Consider the following 23,533-nt stretch of genomic DNA (forward strand, 5'->3'; position numbering starts at 1 on the left):
GGAAAACTTAATAATTTGGAGTCTCAGGCAGGCTTTGATCAAATAAACAAGAAAGATTTTAACAAAGGAAGTTTATGACACAAAGTGGGTAAAACATAGGATACTTCAGGTTATAATGTTATTTCCCTTCAGTTCTTTCTCAGTTGTTGCACAGCTGTTGCCACTTAATACTTTGGTTCTTAAACAAGGTGGTACTTCCTGTCAGTTACACACCCCTTTGGCAACCCTACTCCTGAGGTACTCCAAGTAACAGACCCAAAGGGATCACCGCACCCCTCTTAACTGCTGCTCTTTTTGTAGAAGAATCTTCCCTCCTGACTGGAATGAGACCTAAGTAGACTGTATCTTTCCAGCTTCTACTTCTCCTGGCTCAACCTCAGCCTCCCAGTTAATTCCTGGCCTATTACTCTTAAAGGACATCACACACTGTCCTTCACACTAAGCACAGAGACTCCTTTCTCTAGCTTTTGATATATTCCTCAGAGTGGATGTTTCTACCCAGAACCAGCTCTCTCTTCTCTTCTCTTCTCTCCTCTCCCTACCTGTTCTCCCAACCTCCAAACTGTCTCTCCAAAACCTCTCCTTTTCAACTCCCTCTCCTGGAACCCCAGCCAGTCAGAAGCTGTCATTCGTTAACCGTTTGCTGGCAGGGAAATAAGAAAAAGAAAACACTTGGTGAACCAACCTGCCCAGCAAAATCAAACTTTTCTGTCACACATTCTTGACTAGCACTTACAGGCACATGCATATAAATCCATATCTTACATCTTTACTGGAGACTACTGCACACCACAGAAGTTTTTGTACTAGATACAGTTCTGTAAATATCAATATTGCTTTGCTTATTTGGGGGGAAATAGCAGAAACTAATACAGTACAGTATATGCCAATATTATCTTGCCTGCTTTGGGGAAAGAACAAGAAGCACTCAATTTATTATGATTAGAATATTTATACAAAATAACTGGCAGTGCATAAAATGGCCTTGAAGCTTTAAACGCAGCTGATGCAGTGTAACAGAATGGGAAAGATCATTGGTTTAATGCAAAACAAAACATAGGCCACCCCAGCCCACTTTGCCTTGGCCATAAGCTTAATTAATAGTATTGAGATAGCAGAGGGAGGCTAAAGGTTGGGGAATTAGCTTTATATTGAGGTTTGAGGCAGACATTTAGAAACCCAGCTGAACTGTGTGTATTTTTCATAGCTGATTTATAGGAAGGAAGGCAATATGAGGAAAGATTTTGCAGAGTTCAGAGAGAAGGAAACAATATTGGGGACCTCGTTTCCTGATCCATTTAAGTAGCAGTAGATCTGGATGCATAATCAGACTTAACACAGACATATCCCTCACTGAATTGAGAATTGTAGACATAATTCTACTATGTATTAAAGTGAAGATGCAGTCTTATCTGCTCTGTATCGTTTTGGACGGCATGAACATTTTATTGTGTATTTGAATGGTAATCCCCAACCACATTATTGTGCAACTTACTGCATATGTACATTTTATTTGCATGTGATTAGAGCTGGAAGGGGGCCTTTGGCAGCATCTGCCAGATTTTTCACTTATAATTGTGAAGGTGACTACAGAGATAATCTGTGCTGCCTAATAGTTTCAATTTTGTTTAATAAATGGATTTAAAAATCAAGCAAATGTCTACATACATGCAGACGTTTTTAATATATAAAGTACATACAGTGGACCCTCCGGATACGAACTTAATTCGTCCCAGGGGTCCATACTTACCCCCAAAGTCCGTATTTGGAGGCACCGCTTCTGCGCATGCGGCAAAACCCAGAAGTATAAACCTCCGGGTTTGCCACGTTCGTAACTCGAAATTACGTTACCCAAAGGTAATGTAACCTGAGGTACCACTGTATAATTTTTTTTTTAAAAAAAATACACTTTATTAATGATTATTTAAGCAATACACTTACAAACATACACTTACACATATAACATTAACATAAAGAAGAAAAAAGTTAACGAAAAGGAAAAAGAAAACTAACAGAAACAATAACTTAAACAAAATAATATTATAATATGTAATGATATTATAATATATCTAAATCATAATTATAACGTAACAAAAATAGAAAAATTAACTGACATAAAAAAAACCTTAATCGTCAAACAGAACATAAAAACTTATGATAGGGCCAGATATGAATAGACAAATCATACAGTTCTTTCCGGAGGTCATCCATACTTGGCCCCTTATTTTCCCAAATTCTAATCTAAATCATTTTGACCATTAGTGTTAAAAAGCTAACTGCTAACTGCCCTCCCCCTGCCCTCTCCCCCTGATGACTTCCAGTCATTCCTATATGTTGATTATCTTTCTTTCTTCTGATGCATACTCGATTTGGTTTTTTTTTCCTTCTCTCTAATTTCCTTGCCCTTCCTACCTCTGCCACAAGATTCGCTTATCCAACCTTATTTTTCATATAAGATTCGAAGGATTCCCAATTTTTGCCCGCTTTTTCCCTGCCCAATCCTTTTGAAATCCCATTTTTAATAGCCAAATTTTTATATCCCACTACTTTCAATAGCCAATCTTTTACATTTGGAATTTTATCACTTTTCCAATTTTGTGCGATTAGGACTCTGGCGGCTATGGTACCATACATTACCACACATCTATTTTCAACCTTAATTTCATCACTTAGCATACTCAAAAGAAATATTTCCGGATCTTTCTTAAATGATGTTTTGGTTATCTTTTTTAACTCCTTGTATATCTCATCCCAAAAATTTCTTATTTTTTTACACCACCACCAGACATGTATAAATGTTCCAATTTCTTCCTTGCACCTCCAGCAAGACCTATCATTTCCCTTGTACATCTTTGCCAAACGCACCGGGGTTAGATACCACCTAAATTGCATTTTATAGATATTTTCCTTTAAATCATAGCTAGTTATCATTTTGATATCCCTTATCCACAATTTTTCCCAATTTTCATACATTATTGGTTTACTCACATCCTGTGCCCATTTGACCATTACATCTTTTGTTAATTCATCTTTGGTTTCCCATTCCAGAATCAATTCATACAAATTTTTTATAAATTTATTTCTCCCTTCCAATATTATTTTACCAAATTTAGACATTTCTTTTTCGAAGCCAATTATCTTATCTTTTTTAAATCTTTCATTAATTTCAAAATATTGTAACCACACATTGCAATATCTTCTAATTTCATTATAATCTTTTAATTTTAAATTTCCATCTACCTTTTCTAATAATTCATTATATGTTGGCCAATTGTTTTCCATATTTATTTTTTTAACTGATATTATTTCTTTAGGTGATATCCACCACGGTGTCTTCGGCTCCAATATCCCCCTGTATTTTATCCATGTTCTGTAGATTGATTTCCTAATGATGTTGTTCCACAAGGCATTATGGACATTTAATTTTTCTCTTGACAAATGCCAGTGCCAGCCAAACCCCAGCCCAGCACCTTCAAGGTCCAGAACTTCACTGTCTTTTAATTCAATCCATTCTTTTAGCCAAAATAGGGCAGCCGCATCATGGTACAATTTGAGATCCGGTAAATTTAATCCACCCCTTTCCTTTTTGTCAATTAATACTTTATATCTGATCCTCGGCTTTTTCCCATCCCAGATAAATTTGCTGATATCTTTTTTCCAATTATCGAAGCATTTGGACCCTCCCAAGATTGGTAGGTTTTGAAATAAAAACATCATCGTTGGTAACACACTCATTTTTATAACGGAAATTCTACCTAACAGTGAGATTTTTAGCTTTGTCCACGTTTCCATTTTTCTTTTAATCTCTTTCCAGGTTTTTTCATAATTATCTTGAATTAAATTTATATTGTTTGCTGTCATGTAGATTCCTAAATATTTTATTTTTTTCTTAATTTCAATGCCAGTTACCTCTTGTAATTCTTTCTTTTCTGCTTCTTCCATATTTTTTGTTAGGATACCACTCTTATTATAATTTATTTTAAATCCGGCTAATTTCCCAAATTCATTAATCTTTTCCAAAATTTTGGGGATGCTTTGTAGGGGGTTTTCGGTGGTGACGATTATGTCATCCGCATACGCTCTAATTTTATATCTTTTCAGTCCTAGCTTAATTCCTTCTATTTCCTTTTCTTCTCTGATCTTTTTCATCACGATTTCCAGCACTATGATAAATAGCAGGGGGGACAATGGGCACCCTTGTCTCGTGCCTTTATAGATTCTAATCTCTTCAGAAATTACCCCATTTATCACAATTCTAGCTCTTTGGTCTTCATATATTGCCCCTATTGCTCTTCTCAACCTTTCTCCAAATCCCTGCTCCTCTAATACTTTCTTGAGAAATGCCCACGACACTTTGTCGAAAGCTTTCTCGGCATCTATTGTTAATATTGCAGCTTGTTTTCCTCTATTACTCTCCAGGTGTTCAATGATATTAACAATGTTTCTTATGTTATCTTTGATCTGTCTGCTTTTGATAAATCCGGCCTGATTTTCGTGTATAATTTCTTTTAATATTAAATTTAATCTATTAGCTAAGACTCCCGCATAAATTTTATAATCATTATTTAGAAGTGATATGGGCCTGTAATTTGCTGGGGATTCCAAATCACTATTCTGCTTGGGTAATAGAGTAATAATTGCATCTCTCCAGGTGTCTGGTGTCTTACCTTCCTCTAAAATCTCATTAATTAATTTTTTCAACTGTGCTATTAATATATCCTCTAATTTTTTATAATATTCTATTGGTAGGCCATCAGGCCCTGGAGATTTCCCGATTTTCATTTTTTGTATTACTTCTCTAATTTCCAATTCACTTATGCTTTCATTCATTTTTTCCATTTTCTCTTTCATAATTTTTGTTAATTTTGCATTGCTTATATATTCTTCTATTTCCCTTTCATTTTCATTTCCTTTTCGATACAATTCTGTGTAAAAATCCTCAAATACTTTCCTTATTTCCTTGGGTTTTTCTATCATCTTCCCCCTTATTTTCAATCTATTAATTATCCTCTCACTTTTCCTTTTTTTTAATTGCCATGCGAGCAACTTGCCTGGTTTGTTGGCCCACTCGAAATACTTGTACTTCCAAAATTGCATTTGTTTTTCCATTTCTTGCTCTATTAGGTTTTCATACTCTAATCTTAAAATTTTAATTTCTTGTTCAATTTCTTTGTTTTTTGCTTTATATAACAATTTCTCCTTTCTTATCTTTTCCATTAATTCTATTTTCTTATTTTCCTTTAATTTCCTATCAATTTTATTTTGCTGGATGAAATAGCCCCTCACCACCGCTTTTCCTGCATCCCATATTGTTTTCAAATTTACCTCCCCATTCCAATTGAGTTCGAAATATTCTTTCACTAGCTCGCGCGCTCCCTGTACAATCTTTTCATCATTTAATAGGAAGATATTCATCCTCCACCTCCTGTTCCTTTCTTGTTCTGTGTCCTCTAGACCAAGTGTTACTGGACTATGGTCAGTTAATGTCTTGGGGAGTATTTCTACTCTCCCAATTTTAGTTGTTAATTCTTTGGAAACCCAGATTCCATCGATTCTGCTCGCTGTCTGGTGCACGGAGGAATAATAAGTGAAATCTTTTTTAATTGGGTATTTATGCCGCCACGCATCAACCAGATTAAAATTTTCCACCATATTATTGAAACTTTGGGGAAGTTTAATTTCTTTCTTTTTTCCTCTGTTCACTGATTTGTCTAATTCTGGTTTCTGAACTCCATTAAAGTCTCCCATGATTAATATATTTTTTTCTATATGTTCAAATAATTTCCTTTCCAAAACTTGAAAAAAATTACTTTTTCTCCCATTGGGTGCGTATATTCCCACAATTAACCACTTTACTCCTTCAACTTTTATCTCTACCATTAATATTCTCCCATCTTGATCTTTCCAAATTAGGTTCGGTTCCCATTTTCCTTTGATATAAAATACAACTCCTCTTCTTTTTTTATCCGCAGCCGCCACGAATGTCTTCCCTAATTTCTCATTTTCAAGAATTTTTTCATGTTTTTTATTAATATGTGTCTCTTGGAGACAGATTATATCCCAATTAGATTTTTTTAGCACATGTCCCAATTTATTTCTCTTTTTCTTATTATTTAAACCATTCACATTCCATGAAATTGTTTTGAGTTTCATTTTATTTGTTTTCAAATTCTCAATTTATTATCAATTTATTTATCAAAAAAAAGAAGAAGAGTCTCTCTCCTTATATGTATATGAAAAATAAAAGATATATATACTTTCCCACTTTTTCTTTCTCTTATCATTCACTAATCACACAAAAAACACAACAATACACAACAGAAGAAGCATTTTTTTCAGGGGAGTTCCCAATATCCATTATATCTAGAGGCGTGTAACATTATTTCCCTTACATCCCATTGTGACTCCCTTTGTCCGTTTCCTTTAGCATCTTAAGTCTCTTGTATCTGCCCTTCTTCTTCCTCTTCTATCTCTGCAACGTTTTCTTCTTCGATTTTGGCACTAGCTTCATCTTCGTCCTCCAGGCTGCTGTCTAGTTGTTCTTCCCCTGGTCTCACCCTTTCGCCACCTAGCTCCTGCCAGTACTTTCTCCAGAAAATGTCCGCTTGTCCTACTGATTCAAACTTTCTCCGCCTTCCTTTATAATAAAAAGATAGTCCCTCAGGATATTCCCATCGAAATATTATTCTCTTCCTTTTTAATGGTTTAGCTAGAAATTGGTACTTCTGTCTTTTTTGAATCAGCCTGGGTGGAATTTCCTTCAGGATCACTATCTCCACTCCATGTATTCTCAACTTCTTTTTCCCTTTTTTCTGTAGGATTTTTTCCACTAACCATCCGGCAGTGAAAGTGACCAGACAGTCCCCCGGCCAGTTGTTCTCTTTGGCCTTCTTTGAATTCACTCTGAAGGCTTTCTCCACTCTTTCTTCAATCCCCTCCTTTTCCACCTCCAACCAGCTTGCTATTTCTTCCACAATTAATTTCTCAATATCTTCATCATCTTTTTCAGGGATATTTCGAAACCTTAACGTCTTCTCTCTTAATTTTAGCTGCATCATCGCGAGTGCGTCCAAAGCGGCCTCCTGTAGTGCTCTATGTTCTTCTAGATCTTTTCTCATCTTTTCCATCTCCTTTCTGTCTTCTTTCTTTTCTTTGTTTGCTTTCTGGATGCTGTTCTCTAGTGCCAAAATTCTATTTTTCATCTCTTGAATTTCTACTTCCGTTGCTCGACTTTTATCCTCCACTTCTTTCAGCTCATTTTTTATTTCAGTTCTTTCTTTTTCGCCTTGGTCCATTTTTTCTTCCATTTTGTCTACTTTTTCTTCCAAAGATTTTACTCTATCACTCATTTCCTTTTTAATCTCAGTCAAGTCCTTTTTGACATCTCCTATGTCACTTTTTAAGCTTAAAATAAGCTCCCTCAAGTCCAGCTCCGCCTCCATTGTGGAACTCCTTCTCTGCTGTTGACTTCCTGTTCCTACTAATTTTGGTGGCATTTTAATTATTTTAATTATTTTTCACTGCAGTTACTCTCTTTGTCCACCAGATGGGGTCTGCCCCTTAAGTCACTTAGAATGGACTGTCTTTTTATGTTCTTCCTCTGGCGTCGCTGTTTTATTTCACTCAAAAAGGACTGTATTTTTAGACTCTTCCTCTGGCGTCACTGTTTGAGTCACAATCGGACTTTAGCTTTCTCTTAAATCACCTCTCTTTGTCTTCAGCTCTCCCCCTACTTCCTGCTTCTTCTCTTAGCTCTTTTGCTCAGTCATCTTTACTGTAAAAGCATCCACCATTTTAAAACGCAGAACTTCTAATTATCAGTCTTACACTCAAGTAGCGCCACAGCCCGTCAGAGCCCCACTCGATCGCTGCTTTTCCCAAGCCTTCCAATCGCTCCCCTCTCACGCAGTTATCTCTTTCTCAACCCTTTCTTTTCAGGCAAGGTTCAATTGCATGCATGAATTTAATCTCAACATATGGAAGACTTCGCTTAAAAGAACTTCATAAGCTTAAAAATCTTTGTCTTGCTTCAATCTTATCCCGGCAGCGTTCCTTAGATCTTAATACTGTTTTTTTTTTCGCACGTTCTTAAGGCTCCCTCCCCCTTCCTTGTGCTTCCCACTCACGTTGCGCTCTCCTCCTTTTAAATTCCTTCTAGAGCTCAGTTCGTTAGGGGGGGAGGGGATCTTCTCCGCAGCTCTTGTTAAACCCACGCTCCGGTTCAAGGTAAGAATAAGAAAAAGGAGATTTTACCGACCCTGGTCGCGTCGCTCTTGCAGGCTTTATATTAAGGAAACTGGTCTCAGCGCCTCCGTGTCCAGGTCTCCCCCTCTCCTCAGCTTTCCAGCGAGGGATGCCAGGAGCTCCTTTTAGACACCGCCGGCTTCTTCAGTTGAGAATCGCCTTCCCAACCTTTTTTGGGGGGGGGCGCGAAATGCCGTCGACACCCCCTTTTTCCTTAATAACTTTTACCGAGGCTGCAGAGCTCTCGGCAAGAGCGTGTAGCGCGTCCCGCGGCAAAACCGGAAGTCGGTACCACTGTATAATTAACATTTATGTTGTTTTTATTTGTTTATGCCTGCAGCCTAGAGCTTGCTCTATGAATCTGCTGCTTTATATAATCACAATCTGAATAAGTTGTTAAAACTATGCTAACTATATGAATGTACAAAACCATTGCTTTTATTTTCTTAACAAGTTACAATTCTTAACATAATTAAACAACAGATCTTCACTTAGAGATCTTGTACCATTTAAATGGCTTTGTAGACTTAAGTGCTGACTCAGAAATAAGCCCCACAGAGTTTGATGGGCCTTCCTGGTATTTTTAGGATCACAGCCTCAGATTAATAATGAGCAAGCCAGGAGCTGACGCTTTAAGAATGGTGGACAAGGTCTGACCAAGAAAAGTAGGCATACAAAATTTATCAACCTCAGTAATCAATGTCTAAGCATTTTCTTTCCAAAGCCACACTTGCTGTCAACAGTGATCTTCTCCAAGAAGTGCTTTCTGTAAAAGAACATTAAATCACATAATCTCTAATATGATTTAATAAAATGGCTGTTCCTTTTTTTCTGTTTTGAATATTTATGATATACTACAATTACGATTTGGGAGATACAAAGAATTAAATGTAGACTAAGTAAAACAAGTATTTGCCTCTATCAAGTCTCCTGTTGCTCACCTTTCCTCTAAACCAGGGGTCAGCAACCTTTTTCAGCCGTGGGCCGGTCCACCATCCATCAGACCATGTGGTGGGCTGGACTATATTTTTGGGGAGGAAATGAACGAATTCCTATGCCCCACAAATAACCCAGAGATGCATTTTAAATAAAAACACACATTCTACTCATGTAAAAACACCAGGCAGGCCCCAAAAATAACCCTGAGATGCATTTTAAATAAAAGGACACATTCTACTCATGTAAAAACACTGATTCCTGGACCGTCCGTGGGCCGGATTGAGAAGGCAATTGGGCCGCATCTGGCACAGGGGCCTTAGGTTGCCTACCCGTGCTCTAAAGTTACTGCATAGAAAACAGGTCATTGTGTTTAGCTTGCTTGGGAGTGTATCGTCCACACAACAAATCATGTTTGGGAGGCCACAGTTAGAAGAGGGAGCATGTGAGAAAAAGATGTGGACTTCAGAGACTACTTTTTAGTTGAGCACTTTGTCTTTGCATCTTTCTGCATGCATTGCACCATTTAACATGTCAGTTCGATATCCCTCCCAAGGTATTTTCTACTTAAATCTGAGTTGATAAATTAATTTACAGCTAAATAAAAAGTATAATTTGTTTATTTTACAGAAAAATACTTCTAACTTACTCTTTCTCTACAAGCTGGTCCAAAATAAAAGCAAGATAGAAAGCTTAATACAAGTCCAGGGCAGATAAAAATAACAGAACATGGATAGGTAGTTCCCAGACCCATGGGCCCTAAATCAAACAGATTGTGATTTTAGTCCGTTATTTTGAGACACACATTCTTATTATTGAACTATTTATTAAGCCATCCTTACGATCATTGGCTTTTTACGGAGCTGATTATATATCTTGGTGCATACATGCTTCCATTAAACTGAAGATTAATGTGTGTTGTTTCTTTAACTGCCTAGGTTCAATAGATGAAGGGGTCACTGAGGGATTGCCAACACTCCAGAGTACCTCTGGTAGTAACGTTCATGCAGAGGATGATGACCGGTACGTACCCACACAGTGTGAGAAGTGTTCTGCAGGGCCTAGGATGCTGTGAGACTGCACACATGTATGCAATTTCTGTGCAGAGTAAAATACAGTTCATATCTAATGGATCGCATGATTTAGAAAGGCTGTGAATGCTAGTGCTTGATTATGTGCTGAAATGGTTCTGAGGTCGAGATTTTAACTGAAGAAGAGAGGAGGGGTATTGTTATTATTTATTGTATCATTATTATTATTATTTGTATCCTGCCTCTTCTGCAGACTGGGACTTAAGGCAGCTTAAAACAACTTAAAACAACACAGATAAAATACAAAAAGCTAAAAACATATAAAAGATGATTGTTAAAAAGTTATTAAACTGTAATAGAATTAAAACCATACTTTAAAAAAACACAAATCTATTAAAATACAGATAATAAAAACAGCATGACACTATTAAAATCCTTTCCTTTTTTTTAAAAAAAAAGTTGGCAAAGGCCTTCCAGAATAAAACAGCCAGTGTGGTAGTAGTTTTTGACCCGGAAGGTCTAATTTCTTTTCAGTCAGAAAGCTTGCTGGGTAACTTTGGATCAGTCACCAATTCTCAGCCTAACTCAACTCCCTATTCAGTTAGGTGAGGCACCCTACCGTATATTCCGGCGTATAAGACAACTGGGCGTATAAGACGACCCCCAACTTTTCCAGTTAAAATATAGAGAGAGTTTGGGATATACTCACCGTATAAGAAATATGACCCGGCGTATTTAAGTCAACCCCCGACTTTTGAGAAGATTTTCCTGAGTTACAAAGTAGTTTTATACGCAGGTATATACAGTAACTCCCTTCCTCCACCATGGAGGAAATGTGATTGAATACCAAAGTAATAACCAATTGCATATACTAAATACCATTATCATTGTATCAACAGTTCTTATGCCAATCTTCAACCTTGGTTGAGGCAGGAAAACCTTGAGCTGGGGTATGGGGAAGGAGTGTGCAGCCTCAGAACTACCAGTCTCGTACTGTATAATTGGCAGCTTTTTAAAAACTGCTGTTTGCTTTATTTAGTAGTTTATTTTATTTTGTATTTTTATCCATTTTGTACTGCATTAAATCAGTGGGTACAAATTCATAAATAATCTTAACAGCATGGTGAGGTAAGTCACTGCTGTTGTGACTTGTACAAGGCCACCTGAGCAATTCAGATGAGAGGTGGGATTTAAGCCTGGTTCTCGGTCCAGACACTGCAACCACACCCTTGATTTTACTAACCCATCACAAATGTAACCAGTTTTCTGAAAGGCTTACTTTAGCAATGATTCAGTTGCAAATTCACTGTGACAGTATTTTAATGCAAATTATTCATTTCCATGCATTGACTACCAGCATGCTATTCATCAGTTTCCATAACAATTCCACTGCAGCCTTTTAGGAGATTGAGGGATTTAATACAGTTTAGCAGAATGAACTTCAGTTTTGCTTCTGAATGTGTTGTTGAGGTTTTGTTGTTGTTTTTTGTATACATTCATATTTGTGTTTAGATATTTCACATTTTTCTCCTTGATCTCCCTCTAAAAGAGTGATTGCTTGCCTCTTCAGATTGGAGAATGTCCAGTATCCTTACCAGCTCTATATTGCTCCTTCAACCAGTAGCACAGAGAGACCCAGCCCAAATGGCCCTGATAGACCTTTTCAGTGTCCCACCTGTGGTGTTCGATTCACCCGTATTCAGAACTTAAAACAGCACATGCTCATCCACTCAGGTAAGGACCTTCCACATTGTGCTTCTGAAATGCATTGTTTGATCGCAACCCCCATGTTACTTAAAGAGCATGCAACATCTTTTTTCACTCAGCAGCCATATCCTTGTTGGTGCTGGGCCTTTAAAATGTTGTTGTTGTTGTTGTTGTTGTTGTTGTTGTTGTTGTGTTGTGTTGTTGTTGTTGTTGTGTTGTTGTTGTTGTTAAATAATAATAACTAGGCTAATATTCTTCCACATTGGAGCTATATTGCTAGGAGTTCAAAGCCTTCCTAGGAAAAATAAATTAAAATGATGCACAAGGATCTTTTCATAAGGGTTTGAAGCTGTGTAAAACAATAAAACTGAACAACACAATCCTCTGCATGTCTACTCAGAAGTTCCACTGCGTGGGGTTCAATTAAGTTGTTAAGTGCGCAGAACAAGGTCTGCTCAGTGCTCATGCAACAGAACTTCCCCCATGTCCTCCTGTGCCCCTTAAATCTACTCTAGGGGGTTCAGGAGATATGCAGAGGGGAGAAGTGATCGGAACTTGTTCCCCCTGAACATACCACATATTGAGTTCAGTAAGACATGCTCCTAGCTGGTGTGCATAGATTGCAACTTTGGAGTGCATTTTCAGTCAACCCATATAATCAAGAGCAGAGAGGAAAGACTGCTTAGTCTTAACATCTGGCTACCGTGAGGAGAAGAGTGCAAAGAATGTTGTACTGTGGCTGACTGAAAACATTCTTGCAAGCATAACAAAATTACCAAGCATGTGATCCAGGCATTATTGCCCCAACACTGTACATCAGATTTAAGTTATGTATCCTGCACCTAATTGGTATCTAATTGAAAGATTCATATTCCCAGCTTTTTGAAAAACCACTGCTGTTACTTTCAGCCTTTGACAGGTCTTAGAAGCTTCAGAAAGCACTTTCCGTGTTAATAGAGCTTCTGCCCTTACAGTCCGTGAAGAATGGAGTTTGCCCCTCATTGGCTTAAGTGGGGGAGAGTCAATTTCCTTCCTCTCTGTCTTCCCACAGGCATTAAACCATTTCAGTGTGACCGTTGTGGGAAAAAGTTCACCCGGGCTTATTCGCTAAAGATGCATCGCCTGAAGCACGAAGGTAAACGCTGTTTCCGGTGCCAGATATGTAGTGCCACTTTCACTTCCTTCGGGGAATATAAACACCACATGCGGGTTTCCCGGCACATTATCCGCAAGCCTCGGATTTACGAGTGCAAAACATGTGGCGCCATGTTCACCAACTCTGGAAATTTAATCGTTCATCTGAGGAGTCTGAACCATGAAGCGTCAGAGCTAGCAAACTACTTCCAGAGCAGGTGAGGTGCACCGCAAAAAACCTATCAGGGAAACATGCCTTTTTTTTTCATTCCTGAACCATCTCTTCCTGTGTTTGGGGCAGCCTGTAGTATCTTTTCCCACCAGATTGCCAGTTCATTGCAATCCAGTGGGCTACTGCATCCTTGTCACCAATAATCTCTATTCTGCTTTTGGGGTTGTAAAAAACTGTATATATTCTATATATCACATAATCAGGGCAGCATGTTGCCTTTAGACTGCCTCACATTAATATTCCCCTTGGTTTACTGACCAGGAGTATCCATGAGGAGGTTAGCAGAACTGAATAGGGTATTCCCATCTTCTCACCTTTGCTTTCATAACTGCTTAAACAGCTGCATCCAAATGAAACAAATTACAGTGGTACCTCGCAAGACGAATGCCCTGCAAGACGAATGCGTCTTGCGATCTGATGGTGATTCGCAAGATGAATTCATTTTGCGAAAAATTCGTCTTGCGAATTGCAGTTTCCCATAGGAATGCATTGAAATTTAATTAATGCATTCCTATGGGCAAAAAAAGATATTCCAATGCATTCCTATGGGAAACCGCGATTCACACGACGAATTTTTCGCAGAACGAATTAAATTTGTCTTGCAAGGCACCACTGTACCCTTTATGTAGCTGGTCTGGTTTGCAATGTCCAGTTATGTTTCAATACTTCTTTTTGACGGGGAATTAATTTCAGCTGACATTAAATGGATAGCCCTCCCAGTTTCAGAAAGGAAGGGCACCAACCAATGTTGATTACGCCAGACGTTCAGCAAATACTTAAATAAATCTCCCATTGAAGATAATTGAATTGATACGGCTTTATATCGACTGGCTTGTACTTGGTAGGGCTCCCTTTAAAACCAACTGCACAGAAATGTTTGTTACAACCCTTTATTATTTACTTCTAATATCAGTTTTCTCTAATATGTAATTGACCACAAAACAGTAAACTTAAGGAACCTTTTGTTTCAAAACTTTTTTTTTTATGTATGCCATTTTGGTTTTTGATTCAGTCACAGATCAAAATGCTGGTATGTATTTTTGTTTAACTTTTGTTTTCTCAGAGCCTTTTATGATTAATTTTCTTGGGTAGCAGATACATTTCAGTGTCTCTTTAAGTTTCCCACTACTAAGTTAACTAAAAAAATTGAATTGTCCAAACACCTCCGAATATTATTTTTAAATTTTGAAATCCTAGTCCAACAAAAATATTTTTCATTGGGTTTCACCCACACTTACCTTTTGCCCTGCTCTTTTCAGGCAGAGGCCTGTGCTTTAATGTTTTGTTTTGTTTTGTTTTGTTTTCCCCGAGCTTTCCGCATGAAAACCTGCTCTTTAAAGCTGAATCGGAGCAAACGTCAATTCAGGTTTTCTGCAGATTTCCAGGGCTTTGGAAAGCGAGTTTTCGTGGGAACAATTCCAGAGTAAAAATAGGGTGCTCAGACATGGAGCTTTAAATCATGCCTGGAAAGAGTGGAGGAAAATTAAGTGTGGATAAGCCCTGACTTTGCAATACAAGACCACCCAGTGTCATGGGAGAGTGAAACAATCAGGTTGAGAACTGAGGGTCTCATGCCCACCATAGCTTTTTCCCTGGCAAAATTCTCCACAACCGCCTTTTCCCCATGCTGCAGCTTCCCCCAGAGTAGAAGCAGCTAGTGTGGTCCCCTCCAGATGTTATGGTTTACAACTCCCATCATCCTCAACTAATGGCCATTGGCCCTAGAGCAGCTAGCTTGGTATAGGGCTATCTCTGCCAGGGGCAAGGGTGGGGTAAATACAATTCATGGGCCTGATACTTGTTTTGTTTTCCATATTCTTTTATTTAGGTTTGGTTCCTCTTTTTTCAAAGCAGATAAACACTAAATCTTTTCCCATCTTTTTTGGGCATGAATGCACTTTGATTGTACTGTGTGTTTTTCATATGTCTTGATGGGTGGCCAGGTTTGAACCTATGCCCAGATAACGAAATTACCACTGGGGAGTGGGGAGTGGAATACAAAATAGACCTTCTGCTGTAGTTTTGCATGATATCACTGCAATTTGGGGGCAGTTCACAAGTTTCAGCTTACATGCAGAAAGCTTGTTGGGTTGCTGCATGTTGGAATTCTCCATGCTAGCACAGACATTTGAAAAGAAAGCTTTGTGGTAGCATGAAGACAATAACCATGCTAGAGTCACAGGACAAGCTGCTCTGAAGGAGTGATCTAGCATGTTATATAACACAGGTGTCACACAGCGCCTTTGAAAGGCATGGGAGCCATAAAATAGAGATTGAGTTCTTAATGGCAGCTTTTCCTGAGGCCATGCTGTGAAGTTAGCTTTATCGTTGCCTTACAACATGCTGTAGCTAGCACAAGCATGTTGAATGTTTCACTAACAAGTAACTGTCTCTCTTGACCTTTGACCTCCCCTCTAGTGATTTCCTAGTACCGGACTACTTAAACCAAGAACAGGAAGAAACCCTTGGCCAGTATGAGCTAGGAGAGCATGGATTTGAAAGCAGCTCCTCTGTCCAAATGCCTGTCATTTCACAGGTTTCATCAACTCAGAATTGTGAAAGCACTTTCCCCTTGGGGCCTCTGGGTGGGTTGGCAGAAAAGGAAGAAGACATGCCAGAGCAGCCAAAGACGACTGCAAGTGCCGACGTGAGCCGGGATGACCCCCCGAAACCAGGGCTCTCGTCTATCACTATTGAATAAGTCCGCAATTTGGTTTCATTTTTGTCTTTTTGGAAAGTGCCTGTGTTTGGTCTTGTACATTTTAATTTAATTTTCAGAAAAGGTGGGGGGGAAGAATGTACCCCTTTTTAATTTTGTAAGCTATGCTGTTAAAACCATAAACTGCAAAAGATATTACACTATTCTTCACAGCCAAACGGTCACTTCTGTGGAAACATTTTATGACTGAAATGCACAGTAAGGTTCTATCAGAACATCACATGCACTTCTAAAGGAAAGCTAAGCACACTCAAACTACATTTGTGGTTTCTCATTCTGCAGTTTAGACCTAATTATTAATGGATTGCTTTGCTCACCCCATTTTTGCAGGATTTCTGGTACAGGAAGAAAAATGAATGGCACTTAAAATGATGAGTTTTGAGTACACATGCACACACACCAAAAAAAACAAGTACGGAAGAGAAAAATTTGCCTGCGTTGGTAGACCATGTATTGTTTAGAAGGAATAATTTCGGTCTGTGCTTTTCTTTAAGGAATGCTTACTATACTGTTTCTAAAGCTTACAAGACCTCTGTTTTTAGAAGCAGATGATTGATTGGCTTTGGCAAAGCAAAGGGGAACATGCCTAGGTATGCTCACCTCTGGCATGCCACTCCTTTTTAGAAACTGTTCATGCAGATGGCCTTATCTGGATTTCATTCTCCGAAGTGGTACATAAAAAAAAACTCTGTAGTCAAGAAGTCCTAATTGTATTTAACATCATGGGGTAGTATGAGTACATGACAAGGAGAGAGTTTACAAAAGGCAAAAGAGCTTTTGTGCATTAATGTACACTTTTGCAGTTACACATCTATGTATGCACTTCGGTTTTATTATACTGTTTTTAGATAATGCAAGCAATTTATTTTCTTTTAGAGGCCAAGTTTCTAACCCAACAGGGGTTGTTTACAGAAGGCCTATTAGCAATGATAAAATCTTCCTGTTTTAAAACATTTTTATACCCTTGCCAAGCTGGTTTCATAAAAGCCATTACCTTGGCTACATACACAGATCCAGCAAGCAATAGTCAGAAAGACTTGCCATTTCATTTTTCCCTGCAAAGTTTATAAAAGGTGGTAAACACATGATAGGGCATTTTCAGGCCAGCAGTTTTTGGGTTTTTTGCCAACATCTTCTGTTGTTGGTAAGGCTTGGAAATTTAATTTGGACTACATTTTTTAATCTGTTTTTCTCATTTGTTTGGTTCTGAGCATCCTGACACATCGAAGCTTCACAATTCACCAAATGGTTTGGTGTTTTTTAAGTGAAATTTATCTGAGGGAGGTACCAATGAAATGAATTTCACATTATCATCAAACTAATTTTTTTTTTTTAAGCGTGGGGCTGATAGGGAAAAATAATTTAGTCACTGCAAAGGTTAAATAGCAGGGCTGATACTTTATACAGCAATAATTGGAAATCATAGTTTTGAAGAAATTTGATGTTCTACTAATACAAAAAACTAAGGAGGCATCTTTTTGTACAAGTGTTCTGTTAAATAGATTTAGGTTTTTCTTCCCATGATTTTCAAATAGAATAAAAAAAATCACACTTCCACTCTTTTCAGCAGAAGAAGCCCCCTCTGAGGCTCTGTCCCTCTTCTCAGGTTGAACCTGTATGAAGTACGACGGTTCCATCATATAACAAAAATCAGCAAAAGAGAATCGTTTGTACCGCAGTTTTAATTATTTCTCTGGATACATTGGACTGTCCATTTATTTTATCCCATAAATGCAGGATGAAACTGACTTGAAGTTGCAAATTCCAATAGATAAATGTTTTGTTTTGTCTTGTCACAAATCATATTAAGGCAACAAGTCTAAATGATGCAGGAAGCACATGGGTTGCATGTAAACTCATTACCTGGCAGACCATCCAGCAGGTGTGCTTTGCAGTTGTTTAACCTCTTTTCTGGGGGATGGAGGGGTGTCTGCCTGCACAGTACATCCTATCTCTTCTATAAGGTCAGTTACGAGTAATAATTCGCAAGCGCAAATTGCATATTTGATATGTGCAAATGTAGAGCAGGTGATCTACATTTAGGAGATGTGAAACTTCGTATCAGAAGTAATACTAAGGAAAAAACACTAAATGAAGAAATTCATAAAAAGTGTGTTCAACCTCAAGTTTATTCTTATTCTTTCATAAGTAAAATTGAGCATAGTTACTGTTTACATGAATTATGGGCTACTGTGTTATGTCACAGTACAAAAAAACCCATACCTTGTTGTATTTATTCAGTATTTTTAAATCTCAGCCCAGTAAAGGATCTCTCTTCCACAGAAAGAAACATTTTTGTAATACTGTACATAAATGTTTCCTGGTGAAGGAATACCCCCACCCTCTCCATAGAGCTACCTACCTGTGAAAAAGAGTCCTTGTTTTTATACATTGACATTTGGAAATGTTAACTTGCTGAGTCAGACGTCTGTTAGAAGCATTTAAAATGAAATTGTGTAGCTGAATTTGGGGTCTTACCTTGAGCAATGCCCATGTTTAACTTGAAAACATAACCCCACTTATTTAAATTAAACTTTACTTCCAGTTAAAGTGTGCCTAGTTTAAATAGGCTATATGCATAGCATATTTTAAATCGGGGGTTGCAAACAGTCAGCCCCATGGGGTATTTATAGGCTCCTTGAAAGTTTGGCCAGTGCTGTGGAGAAATAATCTCTTTACGAAAGCCTGAGTGACTGGTCTTCATCTATCCATCCCAACCTGGGCTCTCAAAGAGAATGACGCCATCTTCCCCTAGGTTGCTGCCACAGTCTTCTCTTTCAAAGAGCTTCAGTGAACCAATCTAAAAGCCACCAGCTGGATGAACAACCCTTCTTAAGGCTTAATAACCTTTGCCCATCCCTGTTTTAAATCCCATTGAGCCTGCGTCTTTTCCAAGGCATCATCACAAGAATTGCACTTGGGGGAGCGGGGGGCTCAATGATGTTTCCAACCCAAGCTAATAAAATGGGAGTTTCTTTGGTGATGGAGCCAGGTGATCCTTTTGTAGTGTTGGGGTTTACAGTTAACCATCCCAAGTTATTCCAGTGGTCGCTCAGTGAGACCTACACATGTGATGTAGCCACCCAGAGAATCTGGATATACTGTACAGCCTTTCCATGATTTGTGTGTGAGAGAGATTTATATCCAGAGGAGAAGCATCTGTTATCACACAGAATTTGGAAAGGGTGCAGGTGGGAGTTAGGATCCACACCTGACATTTTCCTCATCTCTCAGAAGTTGCACACTAGTGAGGCTGGTTTCAGTGTGCCAACAGGTGATACCCACAAACACCTACGAAGAGGGTATGTGTACGTAGGAAATGAGACCATGTTCCCCCAAAGCGCAACATGGAATGTCAGTTTCATATAGCAAATCTCTTGTCACCAGCTTAGGGCTCATTTTGCCTTTTATGCGTCTTTTGGAAGACAGTTCAGCCTCTCTTCTCAGACTGACCAATTTTTTTGCTCCCCATTCTAACACAGAACATGGTATCTGTGTCCTTAGTTCTAGTTTCGGCACTTATCCTTAGTCTGAAAAGTGTAAATGTGAAAAAGTGTTGTTTTTAAGCAACCAGTGCCAGTGTAGCAAAATATATGAATATATATATTATATATTTTATAAAACGAAAGTCCCTAGGCCCCAGTTCCCAAAAGAGATTAAAACTGTATTTTTTTAACAATGCATTTGCAAATTTTAAAATAGTGGCTTTGGTCAGATTTTTTTGGGGGGGAGGGATTGTTACTAATTTTTCTTCACCAGCCTTAAGGTAGAAGATGGCAGAGGGTTAGATCCTGTTTCTCTGCCTTTTTCTTAAAAGTCTGCAGAACGTAGTGCACCAGGAATGGTTTGGATGAGGATCACTATAACAGAGGCAATTTTTGCTCCTTAGTTACCTTTCTGCAGAAAAGAAAGACTTGCTTTTCTTATCCCAGAAACAAACAGAACAAACAAACAAAAAAGTTAACAGTCATTGCCCATTCCTAAGTTTCTTTAGGAACAAGTGTTTCCTGCTTGGATTCAGGGGTATACTCTGCCGTTCAAGGCTTTTGGGGGTCACATTTGGCTGGGAAGCGGGGTAATATTAGAAATGAATAAATACTAGAACTCATCATAGAATAAAAGCTGGTAATTTTTTTAAAAAATGATGCAAATATTTTTAAATGCAAGATAACTGGTTTTAAAGCTCTGTGGTGTGTTGTTGTTTTTATTTTAATTTCTCTGTGTGGTATCAAGAGTACTTCAGTGGGTCTTGTCAATCTCTCCCAGGGGCCTGGCCACCTTGATGATGCTCTCCAGCAGCACTGTTGTGACCTCCTTTCTGGGCGGGGTTAGCGAGACCCTCGGAAGGATGTTGCAGTTTGGTTTTGTTTGGTTTCAGCTGCCCGCATGCTGCCAGCTTTATTCTGACTTCCACCCCCCCACCCCACCCCCCAACGGAAGCTGGAGAGTGCTTCCAGGCCCCATCTTTGCAGTGCTGTCTTGTCTCTGGGCCTTTGTAGAATCCTTAAAAGGGAAGGGAGTAAAGCTGGATCTGGGAATGTGAACTGAACTCTCAAGGGGCTCCCCAGCCGCTATGTGTGTGACTCCCTCCCTCTTCTAACTGTGCCAGTCTTCAGTCACCAGCTGCCCATCTCATACAGCTTTTCTTGTCCGTGCCGACCACAGCTAGGCTACTTGGCATGTTTATTGAACTTAATGGAGGAAAAAATGTTTTTTGGGTTTGGTTTTATTTTTAATGTTGAAATACACTTTGCATTTTATATACTATATCTGGCTATTAGTATTTTTCAGGAACCCATAGTTCTTGGTGGCTATATATATATTTTTGTGACTTTTTGTAAACTAAAGTGCCGTTTCACTGTTACAATCATTTTTAGAGTTCTTGTAATCAATGTGAATATCATGGTTTTTTCAAAAATCTGTTCTGAGCCTGTAGTGTTCGCTTTTGTGATTCTCTGTGTGATGTATACCGTGTTTCTCATATTATAAGACACGTCTTATATTTATTTTTTCCTCAAAAAAACACACTATGGCTTATTTTCAAGGGATGTCTTATTTTTTTCCTCCTCCTCCTGCCGCGGCCGGCATTGCTGCTGTGCCTATCACTATGTCTTATTTTCGGGGTATGGCTTATATTCCTTGAATGCTTAAAAATCCTGCTATGGCTTATTTTATGGGTATGCCTTAAAATATGAGAAACAGGGTATATTCTGTATAGTTACCTTGTACTGAAATATTAGCTTGTTTGATATAAGAAGAATATGTATTGGGTACCTTTTTTGCTAGCCTGGTTGTTTAATCTTTAAAAAAAAGTTCAAAAACAAAAAAAATATCCAGACTGGTCCCATTAATAAGTCAAAATTGAGCGGGAAGAAAAACTAGTTTTGAGTGTCTTTGGATAGAAACATGATAAGATTTTTCATTAAAATATTAATGTTTTATGGAGTAAGCACCTACTTTTGTGTTGTTATTTCTCCATGTCTGTGTGCATTTGATTTTCAGACACCAGGCGGGATCCAAAGGGCACATTGGCCTTATAGTTTATAAGGGGAATGCTTCCCATGCTCATGAGGAACTTTCTGCGCACATGGATGAAGGCCAACTTGCAGTCCCGTAGACTAAGTGCTGTAATAGAGAGACTGTCTGGAATGTAAACTACCATCCTAGCTGTGCAAGCTTTCAGGGTGAACAGGAGGTGAAATCATATAGCTAAGGCCTATTTTAAGAACCAAAGTGAGTCATTCTGCTGTACTGGGTTTCATGCACCCTACGCTATCTTATGACCTGATACCCTTGCAAACGGGTTTGCAGCCAATAGAACACAATATGTTGTGCTCAGTTCCTGGACTAGATGGGCCCCTGGCCTGATCCAGTTCTTAAATCAACTTGTTGGAGCAAGCATAAAGCCCTCTGCAAGGTTTCTGTCCTTTGGGCTGAAATCTTGCATTCTCGCCAGGTGTGAAAGACTCCACGCAGTCAGGTGTCATTGGCATTTAAGAGAATACGCCTAGTTACTGGCTTCTGGTTTGCTAAAGAAGGCGGGCAAACAACCTTTAATTGTTGGGGGACCCTCTTCTGTACGATCCAATGCAGTTAGGTGTGAAAACCATTAGTCCCACTTTGTATGCAAGAAAGTGCTACGGATGAGTTGTCAGGCACTTACGGTACTTTTACACTTAGTGCAACTTGACTTATCATTTTCTCAAGTGATGGTTTGCTAACCAGGAGAGGGAGGGACTAGTTCCCATCCCTTTCTCAGTTCTTGCCCCAGCTGGCTCCCATCAAAGGGAGCTGCTGGAGAGTTTACCAGAAGTGTGTTGGACTGTAGTTTTGTTTTTTTAATAGCTTGAGATTTAGTTATGCATTTGGCAAGTCTCAAAGTGGAAGTTGCTCAACAGCATGGATTACCCCATGAGACTATGGGAAAAGCTGGGGGAACTTTTTCAGCCCAAGGGTTACGTTCCTTTCTGGGCAGCCTTCCAGGGGGAGAGGGTCACATGCCACTGGTGGGTGGGGCCAGAGGGAGAGTGGGAGGGGCAAAGAGTTTAACTTTGTAAAGTGGTCTAGTTTGTACACACCACTTAACTCAGGCATCCCCAGATCATGGGAGTTGTAGGCCAAAACATCTGGAGGGCTGTAGTTTGGGGATGCCTGACTTAACTCCTCCACCCAGACATGCAAGACGCATTGGAGTTCAAGGGCACATCTCAGCAAGGCAAAAAAACTCAAGGAAGGTGCAGTGGTGGACCAATGAGGGGTGTGGCCTGGGGAGGGTGTTGAGGGCCAGACAGGGGCCAAACCTGGAGGGCTACATTTGCCATTCCTTGGCTAGGGAAACATCTGTAGGTAATGGAATTGTGAGTGTTCCTAGGGGATAAGATACTGTGGAAGATACATGCATCACCTTTTTCACTAGGATGAGCACACACTTCAGCCAATAGCCTTTCAAATGACAGCTCTGGTTACCCCTGCTTTGGGAAAGAAATTTGGTTTTTCGGTTCAGGTTCACTTGGGAGTCAAAACAGCTTTAAAATAAAAGCAGACCTACCTACTCAAGAGCTGTCCATACTGGCTTAACTGCATCAAACAGCCTTACATGTTACTGCTTCTGCATCTAAGAAATTGTGTTCTACAACCATGTAGGGCGTTTTTCCCCTCGCAGGACATATATCCATAGCAAGAAAACAAGCCCTAAAGTCTGAACTGGATTTTCGAGTTCTGCTTCTCCTAACCTTCCACCTTTTTTTGAAGGACCCATTTAAAGCTATGCTTACAACAGTGTAAACAAGCTCATGTGTTATGTAAGAAGGTCTAGGCGTGGGGGGAGTCACCATTGCGTAATGGGGAACAGAGTATTTTTAAAAGAGCGTCTTCCAAGCATAGACCCCGATCTCCTTCCCCAATTCAGGGGATTCCCCCCCCCTTTATGTAATATTGGCAAGCTACAGATTTATTTCAGGGCTGACGTGACAGAAATTATAAACAACTTACATAACCACCAGTTGATTGATTTGAAATTAGTACAGTTAA

At 39.0% G+C, this 23,533-nt stretch overlaps 1 protein-coding gene across 4 annotated transcripts in view; it reads left to right on the top strand.

Moving 5' to 3' along the window:
* Positions 1-16,415, top strand: part of ZBTB44 (zinc finger and BTB domain containing 44) — a 34,930-nt gene extending 18,515 nt beyond the window's left edge. For 2 of the 4 annotated variants that reach the window (XM_035139372.3, XM_088657540.1), the window contains 4 exons: positions 10,119-10,203; positions 11,782-11,945; positions 12,970-13,270; positions 15,703-16,415. In XM_035139372.3, the coding sequence (XP_034995263.1) occupies positions 10,119-10,203; positions 11,782-11,945; positions 12,970-13,270; positions 15,703-15,985 (833 nt within the window). In that variant the 3' untranslated portion in view covers positions 15,986-16,415. Of the gene's footprint in view, positions 1-10,118; positions 10,204-11,760; positions 11,946-12,969; positions 13,271-15,702 lie in introns of all 4 variants that reach the window. The other 2 variants (XM_060268563.2, XM_060268564.2) reach the window with 1 other exon arrangement.
* The last annotated feature ends 7,118 nt before the right edge of the window (positions 16,416-23,533 follow it).

The sequence above is a fragment of the Zootoca vivipara genome, chromosome 14 (assembly GCF_965207765.1).
Source record: "Zootoca vivipara chromosome 14, rZooViv2.hap1.1, whole genome shotgun sequence".
Classification (NCBI taxonomy): Eukaryota; Metazoa; Chordata; class Lepidosauria; order Squamata; family Lacertidae; genus Zootoca; species Zootoca vivipara.